This window comes from Panthera pardus, unplaced genomic scaffold, assembly GCF_024362965.1.
Source record: "Panthera pardus isolate Hobbes unplaced genomic scaffold, ASM2436296v1 HiC_scaffold_26, whole genome shotgun sequence".
In the NCBI taxonomy this organism is placed as follows: Eukaryota; Metazoa; Chordata; class Mammalia; order Carnivora; family Felidae; genus Panthera; species Panthera pardus.
The window spans coordinates 14,714,535-14,738,503 of NW_026526832.1; the positions used below are offsets into that span (position 1 = coordinate 14,714,535).

Genomic DNA, 23,969 nt, shown 5'->3' on the forward strand with positions numbered 1-23,969 from the left:
CAAAAAAGTGTCATGGGGGCAACTGGGTGGCTCAGTCAGTTAATCATCCGAGTCTTAATTTTGGCTCAGGTCATGATCTCACAGTTCGTGAGATAGAGAGCCTCACTTCGGGCTCTGGGCTGACAGCGCAGAACCTGCTTGGGATTCTCCCTCTCCCTCTGCTCCTCCGCCACTCTTTCCAGCTCTCAAAATAAATAAATAAACATTTAAAGAAAAAAGGTGTCATTGGTAGAAGGATTATCAGCATCTTCATATAACAAATGAAAAAACAGAGGTTCTGAGGTGTAGCCGCTTGCTTAAGATCACAGGGATTATCAGTATCAGAGCCACAGCTTAAAGCCAGGGTCTCCAGGTTCTAAATCCCACAGTCTATCTTTCCATGATTCTATCTGGCTTCATTTAACACCAACATTTTGTCCATTTTGTATCTGAAATACCTTGCTACAAGAATAGCTTTAATAGAAGCAACAGTCCTATTATCCATTCTCTGGCAAGCTTCAGATTATAAAGACCCTTGACCATAATGACCCGTCTAAGAAGTCTAGATTTTATCCTGCAATGAATCTGGCCCTTTACACATGTTACACAAAAATAGCTACTGAGACGGCCTAACACAGCTCACTTTTTTATAGAAAGGCTACAGTTAAATGGAAAAAAATAATAATCTGATTCCCATTTTATATTTGTGAGTACCACATTTGTATTTTTTTAAGTTCTTCACTCTTAACTTGGAAAACATATGAGGAACTAGCTAGTAAATATACCAGCAGTTATAGGTGACTATACAGAATACCGTGCCATTAGTTTTTAAATAGCCCAAGAAAAGCCCCCTAGGGCTGAAACATTTAAAAACATAATCTCTGAAACTAACCTCACAAGTTATATTATACATAACTATATTCTCAAATATAGACAAGACTCCAACTTACATATGGCCATCGTTCCAAAAGTTATAAGCTAGATATTTAATAATTTTCCCCATACAAACAATGTAATAAAAGATGGCTAAGATCCCAGACCAGGCCACAGTCATATTTAACTCATAATGTATTTGAAAGATTTTATTGACAAGACCAGCTCAATAAGAAACATAGAAAAAAATTTTTTAACGTTTATTCATTTTTGAGAAAGAGAGACAGAGCGCAAGTGGGGGTGGGGCAGAGACAAAGAGAGACACAGAATCTGAAGCAGGCTCCAGGCTCCGAGCTGTCAGCACAGAGCTCGACGTCGGGCTTGAACCCATGAACCGTGAGATCATGACCTGAGCCGAAGTCAGACGCTTAACCAATCGAGCCACCCACGCACCCCTAGAATTTTTTTTTTAATGTTTATTTTTGAAAGAGAGAGAGAGACAGAGAGAGAGAGAGAGAGAGAGAGAGAGAGAGACACAGCATGAGCAGGGGAGGGGCGGAGAGAGAGGGAGACACAGAAACTGAAGCAGGCTCCAGGCTCTGAGCTGTCAGCACAGAACCTGACGGGGGGCTTGAACTCATGAACCGTGAGATCGTGACCTGAGCCAAAGTCAGATGCTTAACGTACTGAGCCACCCAGGCGCCCCAAGAAACAAAGAATTTAGGGGCCTAGAATGGGCCTTAGGGATAACTCAGACCAAGCCCAAGAATGACAAATAAGTTCAATCACTTCAACCTTCACACACCCGTTGTCACAGCCTGGACTGCTCAGCTCAGGTTTAACAGGTATAACACATGTGCTCAACTGACCATGTCTGACTTTCATTAATGTCATCAGTACCGAATGCCAAGAATATTGTGAAAACCCAGGGATAGGGCAAGATATAAAAAGCAACTAATGTTTCTTATTTGATACTCAGAAGAAACACAGAGGTTTTTGAAGAAATTCTGTAACTTACTCGTTCATTCAACAAACATCTGAGTGCCAACTATATACCTGTGTTCTAAGGTATTGAAAAAAATAAAAGTCAAAAATTTCTGTTCTTAAGGAAAACAAGAAAACCAGGATGGAAGGTGGGTATTTACAAAACTAGGGCGATGTAAAGAGGCCACACCAAACTTGGGAGTTAGGCCAAACTTTAGGAAACCCACATTCACAAACAAATGATCAAAAAGTTCATTTGTAGGGGCACCTGGATGGCTCAGTGGTAGAGCACACAACTCTTAATCTTAGGGTCTGGAGTTCAAGTCCCACACTAGGCAGAGAGCTTACTTTTTTTTTTTTTTTTTTTTTTTTAACGTTTATTTATTTTTGAGAGAGAGAGAGACAGAGCATGAACAGGGGAGGGGCAGAGAGAGAGGGAGACACAGATCGGAAACAGGCTCCAGGCTCCGAGCCATCAGCCCAGAGCCTGACGCGGGGCTCGAACTCACGGACCGCGAGATCGTGACCTGAGCCGAAGTCGGACGCCCAACCGACTGAGCCACTCAGGCACCCCGAGAGCTTACTTTTTAAAAACAAGTTCATTTGTATACTACCTGGCTGCTGTACATTACTAACATGTATCTAACCAGACTAGAAAATAGAGGAAATCTCCAGGAATAAAGAAAAGATGTCATTCCTAATTTGTTCTAAAACTATGAACTTCTAAAACATTTTTTAACGTTTATTTATTTTATTTATTTATTTTATTTTTTTTTTTTTTTTTTTTTTTTTTAGAGAGAGACAGAATGTGAGCAGGGGAGGGGCAGAGACAGAGACTCAGAACGGGAAGAAGGCTCCAGGCTCTGAGCTGTCAGCACAGAGCCCCACACAGGGCTTGAACTCATGGACCATGAGATCATGATATGAGCTGAAGTCAGACCTCAACCGACTAAAGCCACCCAGGCACCCCTAAAACTGAAATTTTTTATTTTTAATGTTTATTTATTTTTGAGAGAGAGAGAGAGAGAGAGAGAGAGAGAGCAAGCAGGGGAGGCAAAGACAGAGAGGGAGACACAGAATCTGAAACAGGCTCCACACTCTGAGCTGTGAGCACAGAGCCTGACGCGGGGCTTGAACCCACAAACCGTGCGATCATGACCTGAGCCAAAGTCAAATGCTCAACCAACTGAGCCACCCAAGTGCCCCTAAAACTATGAATTTTTACAATAAAATCTTGGGGCACCTGGGTGGTTCAGTTGTTTAAGCATCCAACTCTTGGTCTCAGCTCAGATCATGATCTCAGGGTCATGAAGTCCCACATCAGACTCTGCTCTGAACGTGCAGCCTCCTCAAGATTCTGTCTTTCTCTCTCTCCCTCACTCTGCCCCTCTCACACTCGCATTCTGTCTCTCTCTAAAATTAAAAGAGAAAAAAATAATGAAATAAAATAAAATCTTTAAAATCTATTTTTATAAAGCAAAGAACAGAACATAAAAAATCAAATACAACCAAACAAGACAGCCAAACTGCCAATGTAATAGTTTCATCACAAAAATCAATTAATAACCCACAAAAAGTAACAAGTCTTACCTGTCAAATCAATTTGTAATTTGCTGATGTCTTTAGCAATGTGGAACTGATCCTTTGCTTTTGCATATTCATAATAATATAAAAATATATATGCACATTCCAGATGGAACTGAATAGCCAAATACAGACCGGAATCATCTACAAACAGATCTTCTTGTTTCGTCACTGAAAGACATGAGATGAAACATTAAAAAACTATGATGAGTTGGCAGGCGGGGGCAGGGGGAATTGGGGAGGTTGGCATCTGAGGGAGTGTAGTAAGTGTCTTAGGGCAGGGACGCCCCGGAGTCCCCGATTTAGCCGCTCATGAGCTCGTGGTATTTTCCTTACATGATCAGGCTCCATTGCTGGTGATGCCACTAGCCTGGAGCCTGAAAAGATTAGGAAAATGTGTCTGGCAAAGTGGGGCTGGGGACCGGGGGCCAGGAGAATAGGGGCAGCATGTAGGCTGGAGATGATGGAGCTTTAGGAAGGCCTCTGCCGCTGTAAGTGTGAGCCCTGGTCAATGATGACGTGACCACTGCACAATCTGAGTTCTAGGAACCAGGTGATGGAGTGTGTGCTGAGAGCTGACTGTGAGACTGGGGGGGGGGGGGGGGGGGGGGGTAACTATGATGAAAATAACAATCTATGATTAAGTAAAATGAGTAAAATGTTGAGTCCACAGTATGCGAAGTATACATTTGCATATTCCCTGCTCTTAAAGATGAGGAACGCAGATATAAAAATAGTTCACAGCTAGCATTCTCTCAGCACTCACATGTTGCAAGAACAAAGCTAAGGACATTGCATACATCCATCCTTTATTCCACAGGATCCTAGGAAATACAATTTATAAATCTGCTCTAATTTTAGACTGCTTGTCTTACTCATGCTAGAAAAGAATATGGCAATGCAAGGTGAAGATACAAAGTACCAAATGAATCTACAAATAAACATCACAGAAAATCTAATGAAGAGCTCAGCTTACAGACTGTTTGCCTCATAATGAATGTAGAAATTCTCCCTTCAAAGGAGAAAGACACACATAGATACAGATGACTATATGAATACCAAATAGAGAATGAATATTAGCTTAGCAGTCAGATTAGGATTTATTTCTCTGAATACCGTAGCTGAATAGACGGGAGGATAATAACCTGATAACAAGGTGTCTGGAACAAAATGACTGTCAAAATTAATCATATATAATAAAGAGGCTAGTTGACACACACCAGAGTGCAGGAGGTGTCCACAGGTCACCTGAGCCATACCTCTACAGCACCCCTGACAAACTACCCCTCACAAAGGCTTCCAGTAGTGGGTTAGTCAGCATTCCACAAGAATTAATGCATAAATAATGTTAAAATAATATTAACACTGTACCTTAATTGTACTTCAATTAAAAAAAAGAATTTTAGGGGCATCTGGCTGACTCAGTTAGTGGAGCAGGTGACTCTTGATGTCTGGGTTGTGAGTTCCAGCCCCACTTTGGGGGTAGAGATTACTTAATAAACTTATAAAAAAAGATTTTTAAAATATTTTAAAGAATTAATGCATAATAAATGAATAGAAAATACACTTCCAGTGTCCAAAGATGGAGAATCAGTTTTCTATTATTCAAGCTGAAAGGGAAGTGATACATACTGAATGCCATCTCAGCCTAGTACTAGGTATATATTGTGTTATAATTCTCACAATGATGTCTTTGAGGCTGACACTATCCCCACTTAATTCATTAAAAAATTAAACTCAGGAGCACCCAGGTGGCTCAGTTGGTTGAGCATCCAACACTTGATTTTGGCTGAGGTCATGATCCCAGGGTCGAGGGATCAAGCCCCCTGTCGGGCTCCATGCCGAGCATGGAGCCTGCTTAACATTCTCTCTCTCCTTCTGCCCCTTCCCTGCGTATGTGCACGTGCAAGCTCTCTCTCTCTCAAATAAAAAAAATATAGAAACGAAAAGAAAACTGAACTTAGATAGCTTACTCACTCGTCACCTCAGTTGTTAAGTGGCAAAGCCAGAATGTGAATCCACACTTATTGGAAAAAACAGGGGTGAGGGGGGAGTTGGCAGAATGAATATAGAGGTGATGTTACACAACCCAACCTCCTTCATCACCTAGTTATCTGACAAACACTTAGAGCTAAGAAACAGATATCTTTTATTTTACTCTGAACCAAAATTAAAATGAGTCTGAAGAGGTGTTTTTCTATATACTGCCAGTCCTTTTTAAAGAGATTCTCTGGACTCAGAGAGTAAGCAGAGATGTACATGTGTTACTTTAAAAGACAGACAGGCATCCAAACATGAATTTCTCGCAACAAAACTCCATCAGATTTCTTCCACACAAACCAAACTCAAGAAAAGCGGGAAATGATGATATTCAGTGCTCTTAGTGCTTTTTATTAATTTTTTTCCTTCTATCTGCCCACTATTCCTGAGTGTCTAGCCATTTTTCTCAGAAATACAATAACCTTCTATCATCTTAGCACAGTTCACAAGTGACACAATTTTCCTTAGTTGTCAACAGTAAAGTAATTTTCCCTTAAGGTTCTGGATGCAATATATATCAAGGGATGTAAAACTTGGCCAAGCTTTTTAAAAACCTCTCAATAACCACAGAAAGGCCATTTCTGCATGTAAGTAGACTTATGACATTGTGATAGACCATGTAAGTCTAGGGAAGGCTGTCAAATTTAAACTGTCCTAATAACACATAATTAAGTCACATAAATGCCCAAAGCTGATTGTCTGTATCTATCTTCCCTCCTACCTACCTATCTACCTGTGTGTATTCAGGTGGATATTAGAGTAATTGGCTTTCATCTTCTACTTCTTCTGTAGCTCATATATTCAGGGGTCAAAGACTGTTCAATAAAAATAGGAAGACAAGCCATGGTTTTTTGTTTTGGGGGTGGTTTTTTTTTTTTTTAAGAATTAGTTTAATCTTTAAATTCCAACAGCATGACCAATTACTTTCCCAATAAAAACACCTTTAAAAAGCTAGATTTAGGGGCGCCTGGGTGGCTCAGTCGGTTAAGCGTCCGACTTTGGCTCAGGTCATGATCTCACGGTTCATGAGTTCAAGCCCTGCGTCAGGTTCTGTGCTGACAGCTCAGAGCCTGGAGCCTGCTTCAGATTCTGTGTCTCCCTCTCTCTCTCTCTCTCTGCCCCTCCCCTGCTCATGCTCTGTCTCTCTCTGTCTCAAAAATAAATAAAACATTAAAAAAAATTTCTTTTAAAGCTAGATTTAAAGTCTGGACTTAAAATGTTTAATAGACAGTGCAGGCCAGGGAGGGCCGCAGTCATATACCAGAACTCATGGCTATAGGGCCAGAGCCGAGGGAACCCACCACGGGAAAGCCCTTTAAGATCCTAGGAATTTTAGATGCCAAAAACATTCCCTGGGCATGGGATTCAATATTATACGAATGGTTCTTTAGAATCTGTTGTGGCTGGCCTTGGACATCTTTTGTTAACTAGTAGATTTAGGAGATAATGTGATATTGGTGTAGGAGGATTTATCTCAGTGGCTTTAGGATGCTGGTTCCATTGTAGGTATAACTATACAAGCTAAAAACCCAGGAGACAATTGCCAGAGAGAAAATTAAAAATAAGATTTTATATGAAAGTACCCACCTTGCTCCTGATCTGAAAGAAAACAAACCAATGGCAACAGCAGCAACTGAGCAAAGTCTCAAGCACAGAAAACCCAAATATAGCACATTGGAGTCAGTGTGAACAAAGCTAAGTCAGCTATATTAAACACTGTATGTACCACAGGCTTTCAATCAAGTAAATAAAGTGTGTGTAAGAATAAATAAACAAAAATAAATAAATAAACTAAAATAAATAAGATGTTTGATACCACTGTGCTGAGAAGAAAGTAAGGAATCCTCAAAGAACAAAAACTGAATGAAAACTGAACCTGAGGAGTTACGCAAGCACCGAAGCCATATTCTGCCCTGAAGCTATCTACCAAACCTTAGGGACCTTAGAATTCCATTTTTATGGCTGCAAGGAACACCAAAGACAGAAGATGAGGCCTAGACCCACCCAAAGTAGCCAATCCAGCAGGAGAGTCCATTCAAAGCTGAGACCCAAATTACTGTATCTTCACTGAGAGGTTAAAAAAAGAGGTTAAGTCTGCCATGCAAAAGAGGTCAGCAAGAAAAATGGCACTGGGAGAAGGGGGAAAACAATTATCCTAAGAATCCATAACCGTAAGCCAGCCTTTACACATTTGTGACATCATGTCTAAACAGGAAAGCACTAGCCAACGCCAACTCATTTCCTCTTAAAAAAATCCTTTTCTCCCTATCTCCATACTTTGCAAGCTTATTTCCTACTGCTGCTCCTCCAGTGTTCCATCCTTCTCCTGCCTCTCTCCCTTCCTCAACAATTTCCCTCTTTTCTATCCTATGACTTTTAATAAACATCTACTGAATTATTATATATGCTTCGAATTACACCAGATCCTACAGCAGGGTTTAAGCCCTGATCTTCCCTAACAAGATATGGGGAAAAGAAGAGCTAGGAAGAGAAGACACATAACAATTACTGTGAAGTGAAATTGTATGGTACTGATCATAAATACCAAAGGGGGCATATCCCTAAGACTAGGATAGTTGAACAAACCTTTTCAGAAGGGCAGGCCTTGAAAGATGGGTAGAAATTTGGCTGCAATTCACTTCTAGACCATAAGGCTCACAAAAGAGGGGCCCACGTGAGTCTGGTTCACTGCTCTATGTACCCACTACCATAGGTGGCCCTCAATAACTGTCTTAGGAGTACTCAAATATTTAAAAACCTTTTGACAGCAACCATCAAGATGGAATCCAATGTTCTAAGGACCAGTTCCTGCCTACCTGTTCAACCTCATCACCTGCCACACAACCCACCCTCACACTCTGCTCCAGCCATTCCAAACTACCCAAATTCCCAAACCCACAGAGATGTTTCGAGTCTCTGTACTTCTCTTAATACATGTTATATACCTTTTCCAGCTTCATCTAATAAATTCTTAATTCTTCGAGAGTCAGTTCAAGCATGAGGCTCTTTGTGAAGCCTTCTCTGATCTCTCAGGTTTAGATTAACCACATCCCTTCCTATCCCCTTTATGCCCTTTTTTCTACTTGTAATTTTTGCCCTTGCCCCACTGAGTTCTTCAATATCCCTAGCACCTGGCATGGTGACTGAAACACAGCAAGCATTCTAAAAACAATTTGTATTAAATATCAAATTGAGTATAAAATATAAAGTCAAAGGTAAAACTGGGAACAATTAAAGACTTTCCTAATGCAAAAAAGGGACATGATGTAAATGGTATTTAGAAAAACCAATCCAGTACTAACATAGAGGGAGAGGGAACGAAGGCCAAGAATGAGTCTGCAAGTCAGGGACAACCCTTCAGACGTGAAATGACAGTGACAGTAGCCTTAAGTAACTGGGGGCTGGTCATATAGAAAGAAGGACAGACCTACCTTGTCATTGTCTGTTGCTCAACAGCAGTCCTGTCCAAAACATTGTCTGACAATATAAATATTCTCTAGCTGCACTGTCCAAAATGGCAGCCATTAGCTACACATGGCTTCTGAGCACTGCCAATGTGGCTAGTGAACCTGAAGAACTGAATTTTTTATGTCTTTTCTTTTACTTATTTAAATTTAAATAGTCACAGATAGCTAGTGGCTACTATATCAGCACAGCTCTGGCTAGCAGTCATAAGTGACAAAATCACAGATGTTTTTAATTAATAAAAGGAAGCACTTTGCGGCAATTACAGATCCTGACAATGGAATGCATTCTCCCTCAAAGTAATTTCAGAAAGTTCCCAAGGGAAGAGGAAGTAACTCTTTTGGATACAATCTTGCAATGAATTCCAGCATTAGGATGAGTGGAGAGCCAGCCTAAGAAGAATCACATTATTTTATACCTGGAAAGGCTTCAAAGATCAGTTTACATGGAAAGAATCCTTAGTTCGGAAGTCAGATGAGCTGTCTAAGTGACAGGAGAAACTAAAAGCCAGATCTTAAAACATCATATTCTGTTAATTGTCTTGATTGTGGTAATTTCACAGGTGTATACATGTGTAAAATATCGCACACTTCAAAATATGAGTAAATACTGTAGGTTAATTATTCTTCAAAAAAGCTATTAAAAAAAAAAAAAAAGGAAAGAACACTACATGCACCAGTCTACCATCCTCTGTAAACTCTTCAGTCTTCAGTTCTATCTCATAAGAGTGGTTGTGAGGAATAAACTAGTTCATATACTTAAAGAGTACAGGGCTTGGTACAGAGCTAGCACTGTAGAAATGTGAACTGCATTATCCTTATCAGATACTAGAATTCTGCCCTACTGACCAGTTGCAGAAATATAATGGAAAGAAGAGTGGGAGGGATTTGGAGTTACAAACTCTACATCATAGGTCTGGCTCTTGGGCAATTTGAGTCACAAGTCTTTGTAAAATGAGTTAGTTAGCTGAACAAAATAATCTCTAAAGGGCCTTTCCAAACTAAAGATTTCGGACATGGCCTAGGATAAGAGTGGTAGGAACGGATGTACATGGGACCCTTAAGGAAGAACTGGTAAGATTTAAGAACTGGCTAGATGCACAGTATCATGGAAAACAATGAGTCAATTATGAACACACAGTTTCAAGCTTTGGATGACTCAAGGTTTAAGAAAGGAACATGTCAACTCAGATGTATATTATTTTAATAAACCTGTAGGTTCTCCATGGAAATGAATATTCATGACCTTCTGGATACAAATGTCAACGAGTACATTTAAAATGTGTGCTAAAACCAAAATCTCTTCTTAAAAGATTATTTTAAGGCTATTTTAAAATGAAATTCCTACAGATAGTTATAATATGTTTAGTATATTTAATAACACTCATTGCAAAGTATCAATTCTTTTTTTTAAATCAATGCACTCATCAGTCACCAAGAGATTAATCTTTTGATCAGCTCTTTTGATGAGGAAACAACTTAACCGAGAGTTACAGAGTTGCCTATAGATGTTATAGCAGAACTCCCGGACAAAGCATTTCAAACTTTTCTCTTACACACTAACTTCTTCATAAGCTCAATTTCGAAGAGCTAAACTACAATATTACATCTCATGCACTATATCAAATCATTTTCGGTATACGCTCCCACAGTAAATGGTTGTGTGTGCATCTAAGCCATCTTTTAGAGAATCATGGGTTTCATTGGTGTGATATCAAAAAGAGTGCCTAGATCACACTGAAGAGCATACTTTGCAAGACTCTAACTTACTCATTTCATACATGTAATCAGTCCAGCAAAGTTCTGCTGACAGTGTGATGGGCTCTATTCCACTACACTGTACTGATGTCACATTCCTGGACAAAAATATAACGACCACAGTTGTTCATGAAATCCTCACTTATGTTTCATAGACTGAAAAAAATCCTGCCAACTTTTTGATGATCCTTCAAGGGCAACATTTCAAATATAATATCCTTCTCTGGACACTGAGTAATATTTCAGTTGTAACTGACTGCTTGGTCAACATTTGGGTCAAATCCCAGAACAAAACATTTTTTTAAATAAAATTGTTTATGAAATGTTGCAGTTGAAGACTATGTGCAGACCTACTTAAACATAGCCAAAATGGACGAATTTATGACTAGATAAAATGAAAAATGTCGTTGATTAGCCTAGAATGGCAACATAAAAAATGCTTAGTTGTAAGGCAAAGTAAATGATATGCTGAAATATATTGCAGAAAAGAATCAAGACCACTTGGGGAATGAGTCACTTACAAGTCATATTTTCCAGATCTTAGTTAACCCTTTCTGTTTGGAAACTTAATTTTACCCCACAGAATAGAACTCTCTCTAAAACACATCATATGGTCCTTCCTTTTTAAAATGGCACATAACGCAGGGGGTGGAGGGTGCCTGGGTGGCTCAGTCGGTTGAGCATCCAACTCTTGATTTCAGCTCAGGTCATGATCCCAGGGTCTTGGGATCAAGCCCTGCCTCAGGCTCTGCACCTAGCATGGAGCCTGCTTAAGATTCTCTCTCTCTCCCTCTGTCCCTCTTCCCCACTGTGCACTCACTCTCTCTTTCTCTCTCTCTAAATTAAAAAAAAATAATAAAATAAAATGGCACTTAAGGAATGCTACTTTTTCTTTTCTTAATAATAATTATGAACATTAGTCACTGTGCTGTGATAAAAAACGCAGCCATAAATGCAAGTTTATATAATATAGGAATAAGGGAAGAAATGTGACTTTCGCTATAACAACTGCATCAAATTCGATTTCCCATAAAAAGAAAAAACAACTCCTAGTGACACCTTTTTTGTTCACTTTTTGTTAACCAGTTTTCCATAAAAGTATAATGAAGCACAGGAAACCGTATAATATCCTAAGTAGTGTAATGTAATTACCTTTCTACAAAATTAAACAGTGGGCTGAATCCTGATGCCATCTTACTTCAAATGCTCTCACTATCCTCTGGAAAAGGCAACTTTTTCTCCCCATAATTATCGATGATGTTAAAGTCACCCTTGCCTTTCAAAACTTTACCCAATTTCATAAATTAGAAGCTCACCCCCCCTTCTTCCTTTGCACTATGTTCATTTATGGAGTATACCTCACGTCATGTCAAAAATATGCAATGGCATGAATGGGGGAGACTCAGTCTACACAGTTTTCATTTTACTGAATACAGAGGAAAAGATGTCTGCTAAATGGGGCGTCAGGTATTCATTTTCTCCAAGGTTCACTCTGTATTCATTTTGAAGAGAACTCCACCTTTAGGCAATGTTATTAGGAGAGATTCAAAGTCCATATGGCATCTGGGTAGGATCAATTTTTCTCCTAACTGCTGTAATATTCCTTTTTTTTTTTTTTTTTTAAGTAGGCTCCACACCCATCATGGAGCCCAAGGTGGGACTTGAACTCAAGACCTTGAGATCAAGGCTTGAACTGAGTTCAAGAGTCAGATGTTTAACCGACTGAGCCACCCAGGCGCACCTGTGATATTCTACTTTTTGAAAAACTCTTGTACAGAAGTTAAGTCAGATAAAAGTTGCTACTGAAATGGAGAACAGATGGAGTTCTAAAAGTGCATGTAGAAAGGCCTCAATAAACCTTAACTGTTCTTATTCAACAAATATGTACTAATTATTTACTATTTTCCAGGCACTATGCTAAGTAGAAAGAAGCTTAAAAACAAACAAAACAAACAAACAAACAAACAAAAACAGCTCTCAAGGACCTCCAGTCTAGAGAATCTATAGTCTTGGTTCAGTAGGCTAAATCTGCTCATAAAAATCTTTTATAATCCAAAAGCATTAAACCAAAACTATTGGTCAGAAAAAGCGAGAGTCTGTTTTTCAGTTCTGTTACTTAAGAAATACCATGGTATAGGGGTGCCTGGGTAGCTCAATCAGTTGAGCATCTGACTTTGGCTCAGGTCATGATCTCATGGTTCATGAATTCCAGCCCCATGTCAGTCCCACTGCTGTCAGCACAGAGCTGGCTTGGGAGCCTCTGACCCCTTCTCTCTCTGCCCCTCTCCTGCTCACACTCTCTCTCTCAAAAATAAACGTTAAAAAAAAAAGAAAGAAAGAAAAGAATTACCATTGTACAGAAAAGTAAACTCCTTACATGTAATAAAACAACTAATCTATCATATGTCAGGTTTAAATCCCATAGCAGAATATATATATATATATATATATATATATACACACAAAATTTGATTTAACATGCCCTTGCTTGTTTCATAGCCTTGCATTACCTAAAGTCCTGAAAGAATATAAATGGTCTAAGTCTCAGTTGGCATACACAATATAAATGAATCAATTATCATACTGACTATTTTCCTTACTTTCTCCTTTTGAATAATGTACAGATGTTCATTTTATCTAAGATTAGCATATGCTTATGTATTTCTATCCTAAAATAACAACAACAAAATTGAGACATTAATTTCAACTAAATCACCTAGCTTAGTAGTATTTACTGCTGCACAAACTAACATTCTCTCCACTGTATTCTGGCCTAGCTTGTTACTACATAGAGGTACCCTTGAAGGAAACAGACTCCAGAAAGGTGTGGGAGCTTCTTGTAATGACATATGCACACACGTTAAGAGTTGTTTTATGCCTTCATGAGTGTGCTACTCCACCAAGTACAGATCACTGCTTCTCCACCCAGAGTGACGAAAACCACCGCTTCCCCCCCATGGCCCTCCTTATCCAAGGGGGACAGGTCCCAGGGCCCCAGTGGATGTGAGAAACCACAGTAGAACCAAACCCTTTTCTCTCCCTCAAAATATCTTACTGTACTGTGCTCACCCTCCTTTGTGGTGATGTGAGATGATAAAATGCCAGTGTGATGAGAGGAAGTAAGGTGCCTGACGCAGGCATCGTAATGTAGCATTAGGCTTCTTCTAACCTTCTGACAATTGGTCAGAAGGAGGATTATCTACTTCCAGGCCGCAGATGACTGCAAGTAACCGAAACCATTGAGATGGAGACCATGGAGAAGGGAGAGTACTGTTCACACATACGCACACGTGCACGTACTCATGCCATACATACTCTTGTTATGGTGAAAGGACCATGGGCTTTGGAATCAGACACACCTAAGGTCAAACCCCTTCTCTTAACTCCGAAGTCTGTAACCAGGTCCAAGTTCATCTGTGTTCAAGTGTTCCTTCACCACAAGAGAATCTGTTTTTGTTTTGATTTGTTTGGCAACTTTTGCTAAGAAGAATCATTCCAAAAGCCCAGGGAAACCAAGTATCAAGGTACCCAAGATTTTTCTCTTTTCAAAATGCTTCCCTAGTAATGCAAATTGGTGCAGCCACTCTGGAAAGCAGTGTGGAGGTTCCTCAGAAAATTAAAAATAGACCTACCCTATGACCCAGCAATAGCACTGCTAGGAATTTACCCCAGGGATACAGGAGTACTGATGCATAGGGGCACTTGTACCCCAATGTTTATAGCAGCACTCTCAACAATAGCCAAATTATGGAAAGAGCCTAAATGTCCATCAACTGATGAATGGATAAAGAAATTGTGGTTTATATACACAATGGAATACTACGTGGCAATGAGAAAAAATGAAATATGGCCTTTTGTAGCAACGTGGATGGAACTGGAGAGTGTGATGCTAGGTGAAATAAGCCATACAGAGAAAGACAGATACCATATGGTTTCACTCTTATGTGGATCCTGAGAAACGTAACAGAAACCCATGGGGGAGGGGAAGGAAAAAAAAAAAAAAAGAGGTTAGAGTGGGAGAGAGCCAAAGCATAAGAGACTGTTAAAAACTGAGAACAAACTGAGGGTTGATGGGGGGTGGGAGGGAGGGCAGGGTGGGTGATGGGTATTGAGGAGGGCACCTTTTGGGATGAGCACTGGGTGTTGTATGGAAACCAATTTGACAGTAAATTTCACATATTAAAAAATAAAAAAAATAAAAAATAATAAAATAAAAAAAAAATAAAAAAATAAAAAATGCTTCCCTAGGAAACCTGCAAGGTATGTGTAGCAAAGGCAGTGGGAGGCACTGACAGAGGTGTGTGGTTTCTACTTTCATTTATATTTTAGGTACTTTTGTACATGCATATTACGGATTATAATAAAAAATAATACAAAATGTAAAAATGTCTCTCCACCTATTGCCATCCTTAGGAAAATGTATTTTCTACTAAATGTGAAAAAAAAAAGGCTTTCTTCATGTACTCAATAGGACAGAGGATAAATAATTTTCTATTTTGCATGTCATTTGGCACAATTTACTCCAACTCATTAATGAAGGAAGTTTTTTTAAACAAAGAAAGTTTGCATTTGTTTCCAAAGAGGCTTCTCAGATTAAAACACAGACAAAATATTAAAATACTTGTAAGCCACTTGTGATAAAATCATGGCAACCTACATAAAACAAATCACTTTCTAAATAGGTAATATAAATTACAATGATGACCTCTTTTTAAATTCAAAGGTGAAAAGAAATTGTATAATCTGACACCCTAACAATTTGTGATATTCCACATCCAGAAGTAAAGGGGAGAAAAAGAAACCCCCTCAACCAAGAAGTTACTATTACCTGTAAAAAACTAAACTAAAAAGGAATATCTCAGCCAAGAACTTCATGCCCGCATCAAACAAAATCTGCTACATACCTTCCCCGATACAGTCTCCGGCAAGAGCAAAGAGCTGCGGTGAGCGCTGCTCCAGCAACTGCTGGTGAATACTCACACACCTCAAAGTCCACCATGGCAAGCTCTAGGGAAAAAAAGAACCATGTAAACTGACAGTAAAGGCCCCTCTGGAAAACAATGTTTCCACTAACTGAAATTAGCGTTTAGAATTTTTTTTAACATTTGCGAAATTAAACTTACTCTTCGACAAACTTATCCACCCACTGCTCTGTCTTTGATGATGATACTCACATCAGCTTCTCCCTCTTTCGCAAGAACCCCTCTGCTCCATTCTCTCAGAGCCTGTATCTTAAATCAGCTGGGCTTCGTGATGCCGTTTAGAACTTACGACCTCGTCCTTTAAAACGTCTGCTGCTGTCAGCACCCTTCTCCTCCATGGCACCCCCTCAGCGCCATAAACCAGGCAGCAACTTGCCCAGGAGAACTCCAGCAAGAACCTCCCAGAGGCAGGGAGTGCGGTGGGCATAGGGGGGTGGTGATGTTTTCTCTGCTCTGAACTTCTAGCGTATTATTTGTACTACCTCCTTTGCAAACACAGTCCACTGATTCACGTAGGTCATCCCTAGCGTTCAGTGTCGCCCACCATCTACCCAATAAGGTAAGAAATCACGTCCTGCCCATCTCTAGGTCCTCCTCAGAGCAATATATTTTGCACAAACTACACTACAAAGAATACCCTGGATTCAAATATTCCCCAAAACTAAGAAAATCCCTTCCACACCCGGCGAGACCCTTCCATGAAGCCTTCTCCCACGAGTGTGGCACATATTAGTCTCTCCCTTCTCTGAACTTCTACACTGTTCCTAGAAGTTAGCACTGCATCAGGTGCTTGTTTTTCAAGAGTATAACTCTACCTGGTCCAAACATTCTTGAGGATAGAGACTGAATTTCATATAGTGTCTTGACTGTGGCTGAGAACACAGTAGGTTTTTCTCTATTGTCTGATGCTGTTCTCACTTGATCACTATTTCAAAAAAACTTGATCCTTGGGGCGCCTGGGTGGCTCAGTTGGTTGGGCATCTGACTCCTGGCTTAGGCTCAGGTCAAGATCTTATGGTTTGTGAGTTTGAACCCCGGATCAGGCTCTGCACTGACAGAATAGAGCCTGCCTGGAATTCTGTCTCTCGCTCTCTCTCTGCCCCTCCCCCCCCATGCTGTCTCTCTCTAAAATAAACATTAAAAAAATAATAAAAATAAAAATAACTTGCTCCTTATTAAAAAAGAAAAAAACAGAAAGAAAACAACAAACAACAAAAAGCCAATACAAAAGCATGTACAGTGAAGAGTGAAAGTCTCTCTTCAGCTGACTCAGTGCCATTCTCCTCCCCTGGAAAAATCCATGACAAAGGCTTATAACCTTCTGGATCTTCCACTATGCATATATGAGTGTATGTGTACATGTGTGAAGAGTGTATGGGTGAGTTTGCAAGTAAGAAGTATTAAATATTTTTGATAGGTTCATTAAAATATTAAGTATGACCATGCACTGAATCATCTAAATTAAATATTATAACTATGCTATTTTGAATATACTGCATGAAAGTATAAGAAATTAATTTTTCCTTTTTTTTTTTTTTTTAAAGCAGTATCTACTGGGGCACCAGGGTGGCTCAGTCAGTTAAGCATCCTACTCTTGATGTTGGCCCAGGTCATGATCTCACAGTTTGTGGATCGAGCCCTGCATGGGTTTGGGTTCTGCACTGATAAAGCATGGAGCCTGCTTAGGATTCTCTCTCCCTCTCTCTGCCCCTCCCCAGCTCACTTTCTCTCTCTCTCTCTCTCTCTCAAAATAAATAAACATTTTAAAAAATAAATAAAAGCAACATCTACTAATAGAAGATCACGCTTAACTATCAAAAGCATCTTTTTTTTTAACTTGAACTTAATGTCTTCATTTGATTAAGGGGTAAACTGCCTGGTTTCCCTCCTACACTGCTCCACAGCACATTGCTCCAACAATGGTGTGGTCACAAATGAATTTTGATTCTGTAACAAAATCCTTCTTAATTACTGATGCTGTTTCCTTAGTCCCTGTGAGGAAAGGTAGAATTATCTAATAGAGAGAAGTTTCACATCATGTTTCATTTACTTCCCGGAGGTGTTGCCTCATTTTCCTTCTTTTCTATCACTAAGGCTAACGACAGGCTACATTTCGATTATCTATCCCTGAACTGGCATCAGCATTAAGTGACTCAGGTTTGACAGCCCACCCTTCCTTTTCTAGACATGGGAATTCAGACAGAGTGAGTCAAAGAAACTGTCCTTTTAAGAAAACCTACGACATCAGGGGCTCAGTTGGTTGGGCGTCGACTTTGGCTCAGGTCATGATCTTGCAGTCTGTGAGTTCGAACCCCACATCAGGCTCTTCACTGACAGCTTGGAGCCTGGAGCCTGCTTCAGATTCTGTCTCCATCTCTCTCTCCCCCTCCCCTGCTCTCACTGGGTCTCTCTCTCAAAAATAAAATAAAAACATAACAAAATAAATTTAAGAAAACCTACATCATCAGATGCTGAACCTTTAAAAATCAGATCTATAAGTTAACTCTTAACCCCAAATCTTTATCTGGGGTGAGAGGGAGTGTGAAAAAAATAAAGAAAGCATAGCCTATTTTTCTACTAGAAAATAAAAGTGCCCTTATCTGTTTGCCAAGAATTGCTTAATAGAAAATCTGAGGCATTAATAAAAAAAAGACATTTGAAGCCTCACTCTAGTTTCTAGATCCTGTCTCCTGATTTTAGCACTTATGACAGAATGTTCTGATTAGGAAGTCACACTAGTCAATAACCTCCCAAAAGGCAGGAAGCATAAGTGTACTCAAAAGGCACCCAATAAATCTTTGCCAGCTTGGCCCATTTTTAAAATAATTATAAATAAGGGAAACTGATATTCCAGAGAAATTTACTAGCGTAACGTCACACAGCTGTTAAGCGGCTGAGCCAGACAAACTCTGGTCTGATTTTGAAGCCAAGACTCTTTTTACTCAACATTTACATATTACTAATACTAGTCTATATACTTCACAGATTAGGGGGTTTGGGGAAAATCACCTTCTTTTATAGTTCCACAAAAATATCATTATAAACAACTTGATATATTCTTCATGAGTACGTCTATTCAAAGCTAACTTAAAAAGGTTAAAATTAACTTGGTTAAGTGTGGGACACTTCTTTACTATTTTATCTTCATTTATCAAAGAAGTCATTTTTATATCATCATTTAGAAAATGACATATTACAGACCCAAAGAAGAAAGAACTTTCCTGTTTTCACTGAAAGGGAAGATTTCAGCACAGAGTGATGGGTAACAAGACAACAGGGTTGTAAGCCCAAGTCAAAAGTTGTTTAGCACCTGCCAAGAAATTCAGGTAACTTGTCTCTCCAACCCCACAAAGTATGACATTTACAACCAGCCGTTCAAATATTTACTTGTTCAACCCTAAGTTGATAGTACATATATCTTTTTTTAAAAGATGCTTAACTACTGGCTGATGAACGTTTTCCACCAACAAAATTTAAAACTGTCTCACTCATTTACTACTCTAGTCTCACTACAAAGACAAGAATGTCATCTGGCAGCCTCATGCCTCAGTGACACTTTCTTTAGAGCCAAATACTAGTCATTCTAGAAAAGAGCATTCACTCAGATCAACTCTAGAAAAAAAATTTTATTCAAGCTAGCATGACTAAACAATCAAAGATAAGGCCTTATATCTACTCTGACATTTGAAGCCCATCCAGTAAAACCCCTTCCAGTACAAGCGATTCCAATTCCTCTGGCTGGCATGACAGTCACTGAAAGAGGCAAAACTTGCCTTCTTATCCCTACTTGGGTATGAAATACTTAGGAAAATAAGTCCTTACACAGTACAGCCCGAGTCTACATTTTGCCCACCGAAATACTGTTTTTCTTAAAAATCTTCAGCCAAAACTTGGAAATTGGGAGATTTCACATACAATTTAGATTTATCATTTCTGGGTCTACATCCTCAAGTTGCCACGATTAGAACAGGAGTCAGCAAACTACAGTCCGCAGGCCAAATCCACCCCACTCCTATTTTTGTACAGCCTAAGAACTAAGTACAGTTTTTACATTTTTAAAACACTGGAAAAAAACAAAAACCAAAAGAATATTTTGCAACATGTGAAAAGTATATAAAATGTCAATTTCAGTGTCCATAAATAAAGCTTTATTGGTACACAGACACACACCATTCGTTTACAAACTGTCCACAGCTGCTTTCACAGCACAGTGCAGCCTGAGGAGCTACAAGGCACACTGTACAGGTGGTGACGTCCACTAACCCTCAAAAGACACGCTTGTATCTCTCTTGGAGCTCTGTCACTCCTACCGCATAGTAGCTTTCTGTGAGTAGAGCAGGTCTTCTCACTAATTTATCTGTGACCTAAAGAAACAATGTAACAGACATTCAACAAATGCTCTACTAAATCCAACCCAAATGATGAACCAAGGTAGGATGTGGGCCAGGAAACAGTAATTAAGATCGACTGCAAGAATACTAAAATTCTGCCTCCTGCTCACTATCCCTACAGGAAATTCATGAAAGACCATGGAGGATGTTTTCAAACCTTTAAAATTCAGAGAATCAACATTTACATACACTCACACATACACAACATACGTCTATACAATCCTTTTAAAGGGGCTCAATATAATCTCATTTTATATTAGATGAATCTCATAAAAGGAGAAAGTTTTTGCTTATTTTCATTAGATTTTAATTTTTTAACATTTTTTAAGTTTATTTATTCCTTTTTGAGAGAGACAGCACAAGTGGCAGGGGAGAGGGAGGCAGAAAGAGAGGGAGACACAGAATGAAGCAGGCTCCAGGCTCTGAGCTGTCAGCACAGAGCCTGACACAGAGCTTAAACTCATGAACTGTGAGATCATGAACTGAGTCAAAGTTAGATGTTCAACTGACTAAGCCAACCAGGCATCTCTATTTTTATTAGATTTTAAAGTGATATACCTAAAGAAGACTTAGAAAACACACCAAAACACTGTCATCCCGGGGTATGAACCACCTACCGTCGTTTCTCCCCTTACCTGAATGGTTGTCAGTTTATGTCTTACATTCACTAGAATAACTCGTGCTAGTAAGAGTAGTATGGGCTTTGAGGTCAGGCTGTACACTGATTCCCCGTCTAGAATAAGCAGATTCAGAACAACCGCATCCAGTCCTTTGACCTGGAAAAAAAAAAAAAAAAAAAAAAGTAAGCCAAGATGATGTAATTTAACAAAATATTAATCTTTATAGATCTTACAATAACACATATTTTCCAGTTAATTCAACTTTGAAACAAAGGCATTAATCTATTACACAGCAATTGGCACTGGACAGAATCATAACATTATAAAGGCCCCTGGAGACCTATAAACCCAGGCTGCCCTAACAGATGGCCACCTACATGCCTATACTTTAGAGGAACAGGGAAGTCAAGAAAATGCTAGTATTGAAGAGGTTTCACGACTTTATAGATTTACTTACAACAAAATAAAAAGCATCCCTATGTTAAAGTATTTACATTAAACACATTTCACATATGCTTCATTAGCTGGCAAACGTCATTACAAAGCAGGTCTGCTCCATAATTCCTAAGCCAAACAGCCAGCTAGATCTTACATATCAAATGCTGAGTGGGCCTAAAACTACGGACCAGTGGGAACAGAAGGCTGCAAAAAAAGACATGCATTTGGAAAACCCAGTCTTTAACTAAACAGAGACTTTCTACAATGGACAAATCACCTGCATTTTCTAAAATGTGCACTGTATAGTTTTGACGACTGCCACAAGACAGACAGCAGGAATGCTTACCCATTAGAAACATGAGCTCCAAGGTCACAGACACAGGACAGTGTCCTTTTTCTGCCTCTTGTTAGTTTGTGGATATAGGTAAATTTTTGAACTGAAACATCATTAACTACAAAATGAAATCATAGAACCCACACCTTGTAGGGTACGTGTAAGGATTAAATTAAATAATCCAAATAATGCCAGTGCCTGGATAAATACATTGTTGAAGCATTCGATACCGGCAAGAAAGAAAAAGCTGTGGGTTCACCCGCTGTCCTCCCTTCATCGTCAAGAAGTGTAATAGAGGAATAAAGAAAGAGCACCACCAAACTGCAAACAAAGCTTACCGCTACCTACACTAAGGCCAGAGGAATTTTTTTTAAACCTCAATAATTAAGAAGCTATTTTGAAGTTACTACAACTACCTCAATTTTAGAAGGAAACAGACACAAATGTTAAGTGCAGTCAAAAATCACACAGACGTCAGTGTCTGAACAGATTCCAGCCTGTTTTCCAACTCCCAAATCAGTGTTCCTCCTAGCACCCCATGCTGCCTTCCCCACGGACCGCTTCCTGCCCCTTGGCAAGGTTCAGGGCTATGCTAAGCATTAGGAAGAATGCAAGCACCGGGCCAGGATCACTTCCAGCCTTCCAACTAGGACCACTACCTTATGGTGGCATGGCTACTAAGATACAGACACTGGAAGAGGACCAGGTGTGGGGGAGACCCTCACCATGAGTTCAGTCTGAGACACGTGAGCACAAGGCATCTTGCGAGACCCCCATGCAGAGGTGCCGAATATACCAGCAGATATACTCACTTAAGAACTTGGGAGAAGAACCTGCCTAATGTGCCGAGACTAGATATGCAGCCTCATTGAGTTCTCTGTCACACAAAGATGTCAAAATAAGGATACAACCACCCTTATTTCCCAAAGTCCAGACCAAACTGGTACACTACAAGAAGATATGACATGCCTTTAAGAAAAAGAATCTGTGGGGCACCTGGGTGCTTCAAGCAGTTAAGCATCCGACTTCAGCTCAGGTCATAATCTCACGGTTCGTGAGTTCGAGGCCCCCATCAGGCTCTGTGCTGATGGCTCAGACCCCATTTCACACCCTCTGTCTCCCCCTCTCTCTGACCCTCTCCCGCGCTCCCCCACTCTCACCCACTCACACTCAAGAATATATAAATATTGGGGGCGCCTGGATGGCTCAGTCGGTTGGGCGGCCGACTTCAGCTCAGGGCATGATCTCACTGTCCGTGAGTTCGAGCCCCACGTCGGGCTCTGTGCTGACCGCGCAGAGCCTGGAGCCTGTTTCGGATTCTGTGTCTCCCTCTCTCTCTGACCCTCCCCCGTTCATGCTCTGTCTCTCTCTCTCTCAAAAATGAATAAACGTTAAAAAAAAAAATTTTTTTTAAAAAAAAGAATATATAAATATTAAAAAAAAAGAAAAATAATCCATATTCTAATCACTTTGAAATGAGAAACATAACTAACCATTCTAGCACACGTTTAGATCATTCTCTTGCAAATGAAATCCCTAAACAGAAGCAGCAAACAAGTAATTTACTAGGGTAACAAATAAAAAATTATACAAAGAGAGAGAGACAGCCCATGATATACCACCTGGGTATCATTACCTCTGATACTCAAAGCAGGGGTTGGTTACTAAACCTCCTACTCTTCAATTCAAAACTCTCGGGAGATGGTAGTAACAAGACAAATAACAAATAAATGAGTGAATCTATAAATAAATACATTTCTCTTCCCAGTGCTACCTTGCATAATCATGAAAAAATGAAATGCTTTTCTATCTTCTGCTTAAGTAAATCAGCCTCTGCCTACACCCGAGATATAACACTGATATTGCAACTGAGTTCCAAATGTGTTTCCAGAGGTTTTGGGAAATTGTCCATTTTTAAAGAGGATTGTTTAGGGGCACTTAGGTGACTCAGTCGGTTAAGTATCCGACCTCAGCTCAGGTCATGATCTCACAGTTTGTGAGTTCGAGCCCACATCAAGCTCTCCGCTGTCAGCACATCTCACGTACTGCTCAGACATGGACCTTTAGTGCTATTCCTCTGAGACCGGTTAGCATCAGAAACCAGAAAACAGTGTTAAAAATGACAAGGCCACACCACCATAAGGTAGTTGATCCTGGCCCTGTCCTTGCAGCCTTGCTAATGATTAGCATAGCCCTGAACCTTGCTGAGGGGCAGGAAGAGATCTATGGGCAAAGAAAATGAATTTAGCTTTGGTCACTATACTCTATGACAATAAAATATATTCACAAATATTTGTGCTTCACAAGAGCCAAGAATCATGAATTACCACAGGAAAATGACTGTACTCATGTGTTTAAAAACTTCAACTCCCCCTACCTTCCAAATTCTTGGATTGCTGGAAAAGAGTATAAATTGAGTATTCCTTTTGTCTTTTTTTTTTTTTAAGTTTACTTATTTATTTTGAGAGAGAGCCAGTGCAGGAGGTGCAGAGAGAGAGAGAGAGAGAGAGAGAGAGAGAGAG

The 23,969-nt window shown here is 39.7% G+C and overlaps 1 protein-coding gene, 2 non-coding genes and 1 pseudogene across 3 annotated transcripts in view; 3 read left to right on the forward strand and 1 right to left on the reverse strand.

Annotated features, from left to right (window-relative positions):
• Positions 1-23,969, reverse strand: part of TTC27 (tetratricopeptide repeat domain 27) — a 187,915-nt gene that overhangs the window by 158,393 nt on the left and 5,553 nt on the right. Inside the window, exons 4-6 of the mRNA XM_053891008.1 lie at positions 20,691-20,831; positions 15,587-15,689; positions 3,427-3,591 (exon numbers count right to left, since the gene is read on the reverse strand). Of these exons, the coding sequence (XP_053746983.1) occupies positions 3,427-3,591; positions 15,587-15,689; positions 20,691-20,831 (409 nt within the window). The remainder of the gene's footprint in view (positions 1-3,426; positions 3,592-15,586; positions 15,690-20,690; positions 20,832-23,969) is intronic.
• On the forward strand, positions 3,707-3,846 carry LOC128773737 (small Cajal body-specific RNA 17). Its single transcript, XR_008418167.1, has one exon. It is a non-coding gene; the product is annotated as a small Cajal body-specific RNA 17 (non-coding RNA).
• Positions 3,926-4,010, forward strand: LOC128773731 (small Cajal body-specific RNA 18). The gene has a single exon (XR_008418161.1). It is a non-coding gene; the product is annotated as a small Cajal body-specific RNA 18 (non-coding RNA).
• Positions 6,730-7,097, forward strand: LOC109266089 (cytochrome c oxidase assembly protein COX20, mitochondrial-like; annotated as a pseudogene).